The sequence below is a fragment of the Myotis brandtii genome, unplaced genomic scaffold (genome assembly GCF_000412655.1).
Source record: "Myotis brandtii unplaced genomic scaffold, ASM41265v1 scaffold686, whole genome shotgun sequence".
NCBI classification, from domain to species: domain Eukaryota; kingdom Metazoa; phylum Chordata; class Mammalia; order Chiroptera; family Vespertilionidae; genus Myotis; species Myotis brandtii.
In genome coordinates, this window is record NW_005370683.1 from 628,570 (window position 1) to 642,409 (window position 13,840).

Below are 13,840 nucleotides of genomic sequence, written 5' to 3' on the forward strand. Positions count from 1 at the left end.
AATAAAATGTTTCATCAATGACCAAATATTAGTTCAGGTTACCCAGACTAGAATTAAACTAGAACATTCTTTGAACAAAGCACCCAGAACTATAATGTCACCCACCATTCATCTAACTGCAATATTGCTCATATCTGATTGTCATGTCCCTCCCACCAGACTACACTGACCTAAATGAATCCAAACCTGCCCCAACCTTTGGACTTTGCATCAAAATATCTGCCTATCCTTGCAAGAATTCCAGCTTCTGCAGCCAGACTAGTGCTGCAGCCTTAGTCCTATTATTCCTCATGTTCTCTCCCTCCCTTTCAGTCTTAATCACTGAGTTTCCAGCACTTTGTGAGCCTGCCTACATTATAACAGTAATTACAGGTAGGGTCCAGAGAGATTCTGAAATAAACAATATTAATTCTTTTACTCTATGGACACTGGCCAAGTGTTTATAATCTTAAAAGCCAACAAGTAAGAAATACTTATCTATTGTCTATTCTTCCTGCTACCTATGACCTAATGTTCATTTACTCAAACATTTATTGAGCACTCTGTGCAAAACACTGTACCAGAAGCCAAAAGCATAAAATCATAAAGTCTATAGTCTCAAGGACAAAATTTAAAGTAAACGAATGACACAATTAGTTCTTTACCTCTAAGAATTGTGCATTCACTTTAAAATCTGGAGGAGGAAGCCCATTTTTCATTGCGGTGTGTTTTTTTTCTTCAATGCTCTTGAAAAGGTGTTTAACAGCACGAGAAATAATACCCTGTTCTTCCTCGATGATGTTCACATCAAATCCTGTTCCCATGGTGTATGTTTTACCAGCTCCAGTCTGAATAAAGCAATAGAGAAAAATATGTGCTTGCTCATAATAACATAACCTCAAAGAACAAAAATGAAAGTGCAACTGAATTGACACTTCTGAACAGTTACAACTCTATGAAAATAATTTGGTACTTACTTGTCCGTAAGCAAAGACTGTAGCATTGTATCCTTCAAAACAACCTTCAATTAGTTTCTCTATGCAATGAGTGTAGATCTGTTCTTGCTGGGAGTCAATGTCAAACACATAATCAAAAGTAAAGGCTTTGTCTTTCCCTAGGAAGACCTGCGGTTCTCCTGGTGTGACCGATGTACAAATATGGCATCCTTCAATCTTTTCTTTGGCAAGTTGTGGTCTTATTCTGTGAGAAATAGTCAAGAAAAAATAAAAGAAGATATAATAAATTGAAGAAAAAAACCTAAGAAATAGGACAAAAATTCCTGGCCAAATTTTTTTAAAAACACTAATGTAATCCATGCCTGCTTCTTCTGTTGAAAAGTTTAAATAAATTATACTGAGTCCATTTCAGTGTCAGTTACTTAGCAATACCAAAAATCATGAACAAGAGTAAATTAAACAAACATATTTTGTGGGTGAATATGTTTCCTCAACTCTGTAAGAGGTAAAAGACTCAGTTAAATAATTTTGCCACCAAAATCCTCTTTGTTGCTAATTTTTTTTAGAGTTATTTTTCTTATTTCCAAGATGGATGATACCTTGATGCCCTTTACTCGCCTGTGTTTTTTTTAACTGAATTCATGACATTGGTTCACAAAACCATACAGGTTTCAAGTGTACAACTCAACAAAACCTCAACCGCGCACTGTTCCATGCACCCATCGCCCCAAGCAAGGTCTCTTCACCAGTGTTTTCCAAACTTGTTTGAACACATCCTTCTGTCAGTTTAACGTGTTTACGCACATTCCCACAACATATGTGAATGTGTATTCATTTGCAAATGATATGCATGTATGATATTGAGTTGCCATATAGTATGGCATACACAAAAAGCAGATTTTACTTAAAACTAAAAATAAAAACAAATTTCTCAAATTTACTACAAAATAAATACAGTATTTTCTCTCCAAAACCCATGAATCACCAGGTACAGCTCCTCGGGCTTCCTGTCTGCACTTGGAAGAACATAGCACCCAACCCCCACCACAATCTACTCCAGAGTCTTCTTCTTCTGCCTCTCTTCCTAATGCCAAGGCCTATTTTTATTTTCAAAGAAGGACAGTAAATACAATATGTGAACATAATAACCCAAAATCTGGCCCTCTTCTATTCATGCTGTAAACAGGACCATCCTGAACACACCCATCACTGACTTCTTGTACCTGGGTTTTTAAGAAGCTTCTATTTGCCACAGAGGAGAAGCAGTTTAAGGAAGAAAGGAAAGACAACCAGTGATGGAAAATATGAAATGATAAAGACAGAGCAAAGAAAGCATTTTAAAGGATTCTGGTCCCACATTTTAATTTTTTCAGATATGGAAACAGGCCTATGGAAGTAGAACCAGTTCACCTATTTTTCAGAGTTAAAGTCAAGCCTACGCCCAGATCTCCTGAGTTTCAGCCCCTTCCGCTTCATCAGGATGAATGGTCAATGGAAGGATAGGAAAGACAATACTGAGAAAGGACTAGACATCTGCAACCTGGTTATCTAAAATAGTATTCTATACTGCCAAAAAATGTGTTAATGAATATATTTGTTAATGCAATTTTTTCTTTCCTCTATGATAATGGTGTTTTTCTTTTATAAAGTCTTTAACTTCGTGTATTTGTTGTCATGGGATGCAATGCTCATTGTGGAGCTAGCTAGGTACAATGGAAAGAGCAATGGAGTGGCCGCTAGGAGACCTGGGTTCTGTTACTTCTGTTCCTCTAAAGATAACACATGGTCTTCTCTCAGAGTTCCAGTCTTCTCACTTGTGGAGAGAAAGGGTCATTTCCAAGTTTCCTTTTAGATCTAATACTATTTGACTTCAGAATAGTTTATTATAAAAAGGAGAGAGAAAAAATAATATTTATGCACTGTTATACAGATTAAATATTTAAATACATATATATAACAAAGGGTTTCTTATAAGGAGCTATGTTGTGAACTATAAAAACAGCCCATGGTAGTAGCAACTTTAGCTTTCTGGTTCCACATTTCCTGTCTTTCTCAAAATTAATATTCTCTTCTTTCCAAACTCCTCTGCTCGTATCTCACTTCATCTAGCCAAGGGGAGGAAACCCAAACAAACCCCATCTCCTCGGGGGAATCACTGTTCCAACTGTTGCCAGGTCAGAAACAGGAGAGTCAACCTCAATGACTCCCTCTTCCCTGCTCCATCTATCTAATCTGTCTGCAAGAGCTATTACTAATTATCTCTGAAATCGCTCTCCAGCCCACACATTTCTCTCCTTCCTCACCAACACCACCCTTATCAAAGCTGCCATTACCTCTTACTTGGATTATTGCAAAAGTCTCCTCAGTAGTCATCTAGTCTTGGCCCCCTGACCTGTTCCACACCCTGTGATATTAGTGATATTTATAAAATATGAAATTGGTCAGGTAACTACCTTACTTAAAACCCTTCAGTAAGTCCCTAAATCTCTCTGCAGCCTCTCCTCTTGGCATGCTCCATGCTTTCATGAAAAGGATTTTTGGTGGTGACAATTTCTTTTAAACCAGTTTCACTAACAAGGTATGCCCTCTTTGGCCTCTATGTCTTAAAATATGCTGTTCTCTGTTCCTGGCTTACTCTTCTCCACCCTCTCAATTCCCAACTCCTTCTCCAACCTGAACATCTCATGTTTACAATCTCTGTTTAGATTTCACTTCTTTGAGAAGATGCCACGAATGGTTTGCATTCCAACATAAAGTCATATCTGAGCCCAGGCTGTTCTCTTTCCTGAAAGCTACCACATTTACCCCAGGATTCTGCTTTCTCCCTGCTTGACAAATAGCTTTACTATGAAGCTTAATAAATCCCATGTAATAAGACAGATAAAAATAAATATGCTATCTAAATGAAAAGTTTGAAATCAGTTCTGTATTAATTTTAAGTAGTTATAACCATAGGCTAACTTATTTGGCTAAGATACTTTCTTTTTTGTTGTTGCTAAATTATCAACTGAGGATATTTTTTTTCCATTGAATTTTAGAGAGCATGGAAGGCAGAGAGGGAAAGAGGAAGGGGGAAAGAAAGGAAGGAAAGAGAGAGGGAAACATTGATGAGAGAGAGATACATTGATTGGTTGCCTCCCCGACTTGACCGGGGCCAGAATGGAACCTGCAACCCAGGTATGTGTCCCCTTGACCAGGAATCAAACCTGAGACTCTTTGGTATGCAGGCCACCACTCTAACCATTGAGCACACCGGCCAGGGTTTGGCTGAGATACTTTCAATTTCATTTCAACAGAACAAAGAATAGTTGCCACTTGAACTGCAGATATAACAGTCAATTTAGAATTCCAGTGTCATTCAGAACTTAATCTCCTAACCTCCATTCATCTGACTTATAATCCTTGCTAATGGGGAGGAGTTTGTGTTTGAAGCAATGATGTGCAATTCCATCCATTTGCATGGGCAGGGAGAGAGAATGGCTTTAAAAACCAACAAGATGGGCAGAATCCTTTTCTACCACAACCAGGCAATGGCAGTTTCCCAGCAGGTCTGACACACTCCCACCTAAGAGGGGATGGTCTCCCCTACATGTATATAATTGGAAGCTGACTATACTTCAAAGTTTAGGACTATATTCACTTTTTCAATTCCCCTTCAAAAATTAGCATGTTAAACTCTCCAAATACCTACATTTATACTCCAGTCAAGAATTCTCAGATGAAATTCTAATTCAACCCAAATCACCTGTTTTAATAATGTAAGGAGTTTGTACAGCTACAAACCTCAATTTCAAAACTATAATTTGAGCTTATGTGTAGATAAAATACACCAACGTTTCTCAGAAAGAGAAAACTAAAAATCGAATCAGACATGTATTCCTCTAAATACTTTGAGATACACTCTTAATATTTTTACATAAAAATAAGAACATTAAAAACACCTAATCCCAACACTAAGAAATAATCAGTGTTAACATTTTGGCTAGCATCAACACCAAGAAATAAACAAAAATCCTTGCAGGCTTTTTAAATGTGTAATCATACAACTAGGTATATTTGACTGTTTCTTGAAAAAAACAATCATGCAGAAAACTTATGTCATAAATATTTAGGATAGCATTCTAATATTACATAGAAAAATTACATTATCGCCTGACCAGTGTTGTTCAGTGGTTGAGCATTGACCCATGCACCAGTAGGTCACTGGTTTGATTCTTGGTCAGAGTACATGCCTGGGTTGCGGGCTCGATCCCCAGCAGGGAGTGTACAGGAGGCAGCCGATCAATGTTGATGTTTCCCTCTCATCGATGTTTCTATATCTCTCTCTCCCTCCTCTCCCTTTCTTTCTCTTTAAGAATCAATAAAAATATATTTTTAAAAATTATATTATAAAGGACAACAACAATGGGGGTTCTAGCTATCATATGAACTTGCTAATGGAGATGGGTTTTTGAAAAATGACACATTGGAAATGAATGTAGGCAGGGTGAGGCTGTTATGGAAAATAGTGACAGTTTTGCTAGAGAATGTGCTTTTTTTATTAGCATGAGCTATGGAACCTTTTGTCCTTTGTGGGCCATCGACCAATGGCATGGGATCTGAAAGGAAAAGCCCATGGAAAGCCATACAGGGGGGAAAAAAATCTGTTAAAACAGTCTGTGAAGGTTGAAAGTTTGAAACAGAACGTGACACGAGCTGTCAATTATTCAGTTTTATGATGAGAGGAGATGAACAAAGGTTGTGTCCGTTTTCTCACATCTGAATTGTTCCCTCAGTTTATAGCACCCATTCCACCTGCTCTCACACTCCAGTGAAACTGCTCAGGCAGAAGGCACCAATGACCTTTCTATCTCCAAATAGAGTAGACCCTTTTTAGGCTTCATCCTACCTGATCTCTCCTAAGCACTTGATCCTATTTACAACTTGTAAAGGAGAAAAAACTTTTCCCTCTACCCTCCCAGGCTCTCCCGTAAATTAGACTGACAGAAGATTAACAAACAAAAAACAAATTGAAGTTTATCAATATGAAGTTTATTAACACGCATACACATGGGAATGAGTGATGAGCAACTCAGAGGGTGGTTAGAACTTGGATTTTTATAACATCTTAACAAAAGGGAAAAGGACTGAGTTTCTAGGACAGCAAATTGTGGGAAAATACATAAATATAGAGAGAAACTAATGGAAGATCAGGGCTAGTTAGAGTTTGTTAGGTAGATTCTTCTGATGCCATATCCAGTGATTAACTTCTGTGCTTCCAGAGAGAGGGTGGAGGGCTATCACCTTTACAAATACATGTCCTGCTTTTAGGCAAATAGGGAAAGGACAGATATTTTCTTGTTGCTGGTTTTTAATTACCTTTTCCTCAAAATATGTCAAAGTGGCATACCTGGGGATGGCATATACTGCTGCCCTTCAAACATCATATTTCTCAATTCTTTATAACCAGTTGTTTTTTGTGACATCCCTTTTTTTTAACTGATTCTGATTTATGAGCCCATCTTTTCCCCTTATACCTCATATACCAATTTACCTTAAAATGTCTGTTTCCCCCTAAAATGCTCCTATTGTTTAGCATGGTCTCTAAGATTTTCCTAATTAGGATTCTACCTGTTAGTCCATTCTCAAGTCTAGTCACACCAAGTTACACCAAACCACTGACCATGTCTTGGTCAACTTCTACATATCATTCATCATGCCAGTGGTTTTCTCTCTGCTTGGAATGCTCTCCCTCCATTTCTCTTTCTAGAAACCTCTTTGTAATTCTTTAAGACTTAGCTCAAACATCCTATATAATAAAAGCCTAATATGCAAATCGACCAAATGGCGGAACAACCAGTCGGCAGGGGGCGAGGCTGGCGAGCAGGCGGTGCCAGCAGGCAGAGGGAGGGGACAGCAATACGGGTGGGGGAGGCGGCAGCGACCAGCAGTGCCCAAGGGGTGATGGGGTGTGGGGTGGGGCCGTGCCTGCTGGTGCCATCCCCTGATCAGTTTGCCCAGTTGCCTCCCGCAGAGGGAAGCCGGCAGCAGCAGCAGCGGCGGGGTGATGGGGGTGGCGCCATCCCCTGATCGGCCCGCCTGGTAACCTCCCACAGAGGGAGGCCAGACTGTGGCTTAAGCTGTCAGTAGGACATCCCCTGAGGGCTCCCGGACTGTGAGAGGGTGCAGGCCGGGCTGAGGAAGCCCCCCCCGCAAGTGCACGAATTTTCGTGTACTGGGCCTCTAGTCTCTACATACTTTTCTAAAGTGCTGCCTCCTTCCCCCAAGCTTGAATTAATCTAGGCAATTTACACATGATTTTAGAATAGTATATATCAACTTGAATTCTTGCTGTTACACTATTAAATTCTTTGAAGACAGAGAACATATTTATTCATTTATAAGACAAAGTAATTCAACAAATTTTTATTGACTGAATCTTATAACCTGCTCTAGTTAAACAGGGTGACATTCCAATACCAAGTATGCAGTCATCACAATAATGTAACTTGTGCTCCATCACTTTACTCTGTTACTAGAAACTTGATCTTGAGCAATCATTTAACCATTCTATGTCTCAATTTTCTAATCTATAAGATAAGGAGCCTGGATTTAACATTCTTAAGGTTCCTACTAGTAAGGTTCTTTCTAACTTCAAATTATATTATAATTACTCTTTTAAGAACAGCTAAATCCTGACTTAAAAGAAGCATCAATAAACGACCTGTTTTCCTTCATACCGCATATCTACTATCAGTGAAATCACTTGTTCTTTATTTCTCCATGGTTCTTATGTCCTCCAATTTTTATAGTAAATGTTCCTGTGGCCAGAGGCACAAGGAACTTCATTGGTGAAAACATTATCTGGGCTCCTTGCAGTGGCAGTAGCTGCAAAGGTTAGAGGAGATTCTGGGACTGAGACCAGTCCTTAAATTGGGGCCTCTTTTCTGTTCTCCATCTTCATCATAACCATAACTGGTTTTAGTGATCGAGAATATCAAATAAGCCAAAGGACTACTTTCAAGATGTCCTGGATAGGACAGAGAAATATGAAGCTAAACATTTTTTAGGGGGAATGGCTTATACTTGCTACCTTTTCAGCTAGAGTTTTAGTCACAAAAGTCAGCAAAACTGCATTTAACCTTTAATTGTTGGAAGAGACCTGAGCATTCCTGCACATTCTTGCTGTGTATCCCAAGAATGCAGGACCCTACCCAGCCGGCATGGCTCAATGGTTGAGCATTGACCTATGAACAAGGAGGTCCCGGTTCAATCCCCAGAGTGGGGCATGCAGCAGTGGGCCAATCAATGATTCTCTCTCATTATTGATGTTTCTATCTCTCTCTCCCTCTCCCTTCCTCTCTGAAATCAATAAAAATATATATTTTTTTAAAAAAAGAATGCAAGCCCCTGACAACTCTCTTCATGGAACCTTTCTCAAGGTTACATTTGCAGCCAGCAACTTTAGAGAGAATGCCTTCCACTTGACCAAGAGTTGGCTTGCTGCTGCTTTCTATACAAACAGTGAACTCCCAAGCTAAGTGTTTCTTCATATCCCACTGCCTGCACAGCATCCATACAAGGATTGGTCTACCTGTACTTCCTCTATTGGATTGAGGGGGGAAAGCTGTTAAATCAACATGAAGTTCACAATGCTTATCGTACTGTGAGTAATAAAAGTCCTTCACCTCTTACTCAGAAGTCTGTTTCTGCCACTATACATGAAACAGTAACAAGCTCGCCTGTGTAAAATCTCAGATTCTTCACAGTCTCACCTAACATGTACTAACTGTCCTTCAGCAAGTCACTCTTAGCCTGTTTCCCATATGTGCAAAGGTAATGTGATTTCTGCCACATCCACATCACAGCATCTTGAACAAATGAGAAAATGTGTGGCAATAAAAGCCTATGTAGGTATCAAGTGTTGTTGTTTCAGCACCACTTGAAAATTCTCCAAATCACTTCTTTCGTGAGGCACCTTAACATCTTAAATCCATTTGGGCCTTCCACCACGTTAAGGAATGCATAATTTACTTTTTGCGTTCCACACACTGTAGCCATGTTTTTCAAAATGCCTTTGGATGCCCTGAATCTTTAAAGCAAGTAAAGGTAAAACTATTATGTCAGGAATAGAAGGATAACACAATAGTGAACATTGTTACTTGGATATATGTGTACATATGAATATGCACACATATGTTGCTGTGCAAAGATAATCAAACTGAATAATATTATACCTCCATCTTCAATGAGAAGTCATAATCCTAAAGTTAACCTTTTCATAGTAATAAATAACAAACCCCCATTCATCCTGCTATTCATATCAGAAGAGAATATTATAAAAGCCAAAATGGAAATTCTTTCAATATTATTATGTTCACTATCTCCATATAGCCAGTAAAGAAATTTCATTCGGAATGGCAGACCAAGTTCCTGAGTAACAGATTCTTTTAAAAGGGAATTAAATTGTTATAGTACAATTTTTCCTTATACTGAATTAAATTTGATTAAATGCTAGTGACTAGAACATTGACAAATGACTAATCAATGATTTGGAGTTATTGAAGAGATGTTGACTTCAGAAACATAAATAACTACATATATTGTAATTTATAACCTCTCAGGACTTGTATGCACCCTCCCCCCTTAAACTAGAAGAGTAGCACTAGCATCACTCATTACCCTAAATCCAAGGACGCTGGTACTCACACATATTTTTAAACACATAGTTTCGTAGTACCTCCCAGACTCCCTCACACACCCTCACCTCCCCTATTCTTGTTCCCCATTTCATTAAAAGCTTCACAAGGGATAAAGCCTCTTTTGCTAACAGATTGGACAAGTTATTTTTATTTTTCCCCACAAATAGGAGAGGAATAACATACAAAATATCTTCCTTTTTGCTGCAGGTCATTGTTAATTACATGTCCTATTAGAAAACACTGTAGTCCTTAATCTATGGTTCATAAATGTGACAAATTTTTCCATTACCTCAAAGTCTTTGTACACTGTCTCTTCTTTTTATTGCTTGAGTTATTCTGACCTCATCCCCACGCGATTGTTGTAGTTCTCCAGTTCACTCAATAACCTGACCTGATTCCCACTTTGTGTGGCTCTTACTTACAGCTATCTGTAACTAGCCCACTTGGCACCCTGCTAACACCTTTGTTCTTCCTACACAGACACCAATAAATCCATCCCCTGCAAAGATCCTTTGCCTTTCTCATTTGTCACCGTTTTTGGATGATCATTATATTGGATGCTACCTACTGGTGTCCAATTTAATATCTTCATCTTAATTATATCTTACTAATTTCCTCCCTTCCATTTCTTACAAAATAGGACAGCTATCATTTTGTCCCTATCACTGAGCCACTGGAGTTTCAGGTCCCTATTTTGATCCTCCTCTAGTTCACTTCAGTTAGTAGACACACATTCAGTAAGGATCTGCCCTACTTTAACCCTCTCCACCTTCTGCTCTAGAAAAACGTTTCTGTCGCCCCACAGGAACTGGCTAGACCATGTGTAGACTTATTGAATTGTTTTCCTAAGAGACCGGAAACTGCATAAGTAACACAGGTCCACAAAAAGAAACTCCCCTTTCAGAAATGGATCTTTAATTACAAGGATGATTGATGGACAGAAAGGTATTTCTTCAAGACATTCAAGGGGAATCTCAGTAATTCCACTAAGTCTGTAAAAAGCCTGAGAACAATAAAGCACAGCAGCCTGGCCGGCTTGGCTCAGTGGTTGAGTGTCGACCTATGAATAAGGAGGTCAAGGTTCAATTCCCGGTCACGGCACATGCCCAGGTTGCAGGCTTGATCCCTAGTGTGGAGTGTGCAGGAGGCAGCCGATCAATGATTCTCTCTCATCATTGATGTTTCTCTCTCTCTCTCCCTCTCCCTTCCTCTCTGAAACCAATAAAAATATTTTAAAAATAAATAAGTAAAGCACAGCAGTGTATACCAGGGATCAGGAAGCATACACGTCTATGAATAACAGAGATGGAGAGGAGAACTTCACTTCTTAATCCATTAATAATAAATCACTTTTTTAATATTCCCCCAAATCTTATCCTAATCTGTAAAACCAACTATATACTGCCTCATCTCTGTATGGTCCATGTAATTCAAATTTATTCTAATCCAGTATCACCAAAAGATATTCATAGTCATACCTATTTTCAATTAAAACATTTAATTTACAGTGTGCACTTTAATATTTGGGGCTGTGATTCTATACTAAGCTACTCAGTCTCTGGTTTACAACTCCACTTGCAAAAAGATCTGTTCTCCTCAAGTGCAGTTCCATGCTGGCTAACAGGGAAAGGAAGTGGAATTAAGAAGATGAAAGCACGGTGCCACCTTCCTCTGACATCCACGCTCATGTCTCAGACCTTTTGATGCCCCGGTCCACCTGAGGTGCAGCACAGTGACAGAAGCTCTCTCTTAAGTGAGGAAACTAGTATCTTTCATTGAGGGGTAGCATCGTGCCACTTTCTCTGTTGAATACCGGAAGTTCAGAAAACTACAATGAAATAGTACACACAAGCTGACAAAATAAAGAAGAAAGTTGCCAAAAATAAATAAAAAATTTAAAAAGTCGAATTCTGGATTTAGAGAAAAGTGCAATTAATTAATCCTTTTGGGAACTCGGGGGCTTTCTTCTTTAGCCTCTCTCCCAGAAATACAAGAGCTTCCACTCAAAAAAACAAAAAACAAACAAACAAAAAGGGATTAGGAAACAGGGAACTTTAAGTGACAACATGAGCTACTCACCTATTGTTCTAAGTAAGTGCTCAGAAAATGTCTATTGTTGCTGCTGGCTGTATGTGGTGGCTTATCTATAACTCAAGGCCATCAGAAAACTTGAGTCAACAAATTCCTATGGCACACTTACTAAATGTCAAACAGTGTAGGACCTAAAAAGCCAAAACAAAAAACTTGAGTAGGGTAGCCATGGGAGATGGGGGTGAGGAGGGGGTGGAGGGGAAGAGAGGGGAGCTAGAAGAAAATTAAACATGTGCTCAAAAGAATATTATATATAAAGGAGAAATGGAATAATGATTAGTCAGAGGAAAATGGCATCAGTACAGAAAAACCTTAAATGGGAAATTTAATCTAGATGTGGAAAGGTGATTAGATGGGCAGGGAGAAAAGGTCAGTTCAGGCAAAACAGGCAAAGATACCTGAAGTGTATTTGTTCCTGATTGCAACATAGTTCTTTGGGGCAGAAGCACCAGGATAACAAGAGTTGTTAAAATTTTAGGGTTGTCCTAAAGACTCCATCAAAAAACTATTAGACTTAATAAAAGAATTCGGCAATGTAGCAGGATACAGAATTAACGCCAAGAAATCTATGGCATTTCTATACAAAACAGGCAAAGATACCTGAAGTGTTATTTGTTCCTGATTGCAACATAGTTCTTTGGGGCAGAAGCACCAGGATAACAAGAGTTGTTAAAATTTTAGGGTTGTGATATCACCTAAGTAGGCATCCCTAAGACATTATTCTCTAAAATATACACCCTGGTGCCCTGGCCATTGTGGCTCAGTTGGTTGGCGCATCATTCCATGCACCTAAGGGTCGTAGGTTGGGGTGTGTGTGGGAGGCAACTGATCAATGTTTCTATCTCACATTGATGTTTCTCTCTCTTTCTCTCCCTCTCCCTTCTTCTCTCTCTAAAATCAATAAAAATAAATTAATAAAAATAAACATCCTGGTCTCTGCAAAATGAAAGATGCAACCAAAAGGCATACAAGAGCCATACTAGAGATCTCTGCCAAATATTTGTTTGTTTTCCTCTCTAGGTCAATTCTTCACTCATCTTCACCTTACCCTGTTCCCTAGGAGACTGACCTTCATTAGCTATAATGGGCTCACTACAGCTTCCAGTGGGGTTCTTGCCCTCCGCTTTCAGAACATCGTAAGATAGAAGTGGGATGATTTTCCTGGTTCCTTCCCCACCAGGTCCTTTTGTGGGCTGTGTCCCTCTACCGGAGGCCACAGCTGTATCAGGACATCTCCAACAGTAGAGCACTAACACCACAGTATTGCCTCATCACTTGGAGTTTCCCTTAATGCTGCCCATCCTCTACCACACTCTCCCCAGTCATCCTGTCTGAATGTACCATCTGCTACCTGTTCATGATCCTGACAGAATCAGAGTTAGTCTCAGAAAATGACAACAACCCTTTTTTAGCACTACCATTGCCACTACCCCATTTCTGATATCAATACTGACCGAGAATACAGAGCCACCAAAGTCCCTCCAATTCTCTAGCCCTTCGCAAGCAAGCCATTGAGCCATTCTGTTTCCTGGGAAGAGCTGGAGTTTGAGGTACATGTACTGGATTTTACTGTTAAATATGTAATAGCACAATGATTAAAAGGCATTCTCTTTATTTGTCAAGAGAATTAGTTTTCTAAATTATTTCAATAACTTCAGTTTTGTTTTACAAACTTAAAGAAAAGGTGAAAGAAGATTTAAGAGAGAAGAAGTAAAGAGAGAAGTAATCTCAGAATGAGAATTTATAACTAGATATTTCGACTCCCATTCCAAAATCAATGTTTCTAATACCTTCTTTTTTTTATTATACTCCATCCCATTTATATACAAATTTTTCAAAAATATTCACATAAAGCCCCTTCTAAGTGCAACACATGTCTTCCTGGGAGAAATAAAGGGATCTCTTTCTATGCTTAATAATGCTGTATGTTTATTAAATTACTAGAGGCCCGGTGCACAAAAATTTGTGCACTCGGGGTGGGGGGAGGGAGGGGGAGCCCCCAGCCCGGCCTGTGCCCTCTCGCAGTCTGGGACCCCTCAGGAGATAACGACCTGCTGGCTTAGGCCTGCTCCCGGGTGGCAGAGGGCACACCCAATCCCTAGGTGCAGCCCCTGGTCAGGCTCAGAGCAGGGC

At 39.3% G+C, this 13,840-nt stretch overlaps 1 protein-coding gene across 15 annotated transcripts in view; it reads right to left on the minus strand.

Moving 5' to 3' along the window:
- Nucleotides 1-13,840, minus strand: part of KIF21A (kinesin family member 21A) — a 147,314-nt gene that overhangs the window by 68,805 nt on the left and 64,669 nt on the right. For all 15 annotated transcript variants that reach the window (XM_014529552.1, XM_014529560.1, XM_014529551.1 and 12 more), the window contains exons 2-3: nucleotides 957-1,179; nucleotides 645-827 (exon numbers count right to left, since the gene is read on the minus strand). In XM_014529552.1, coding sequence (XP_014385038.1) covers nucleotides 645-827; nucleotides 957-1,179 — 406 coding nt within the window. The remainder of the gene's footprint in view (nucleotides 1-644; nucleotides 828-956; nucleotides 1,180-13,840) is intronic.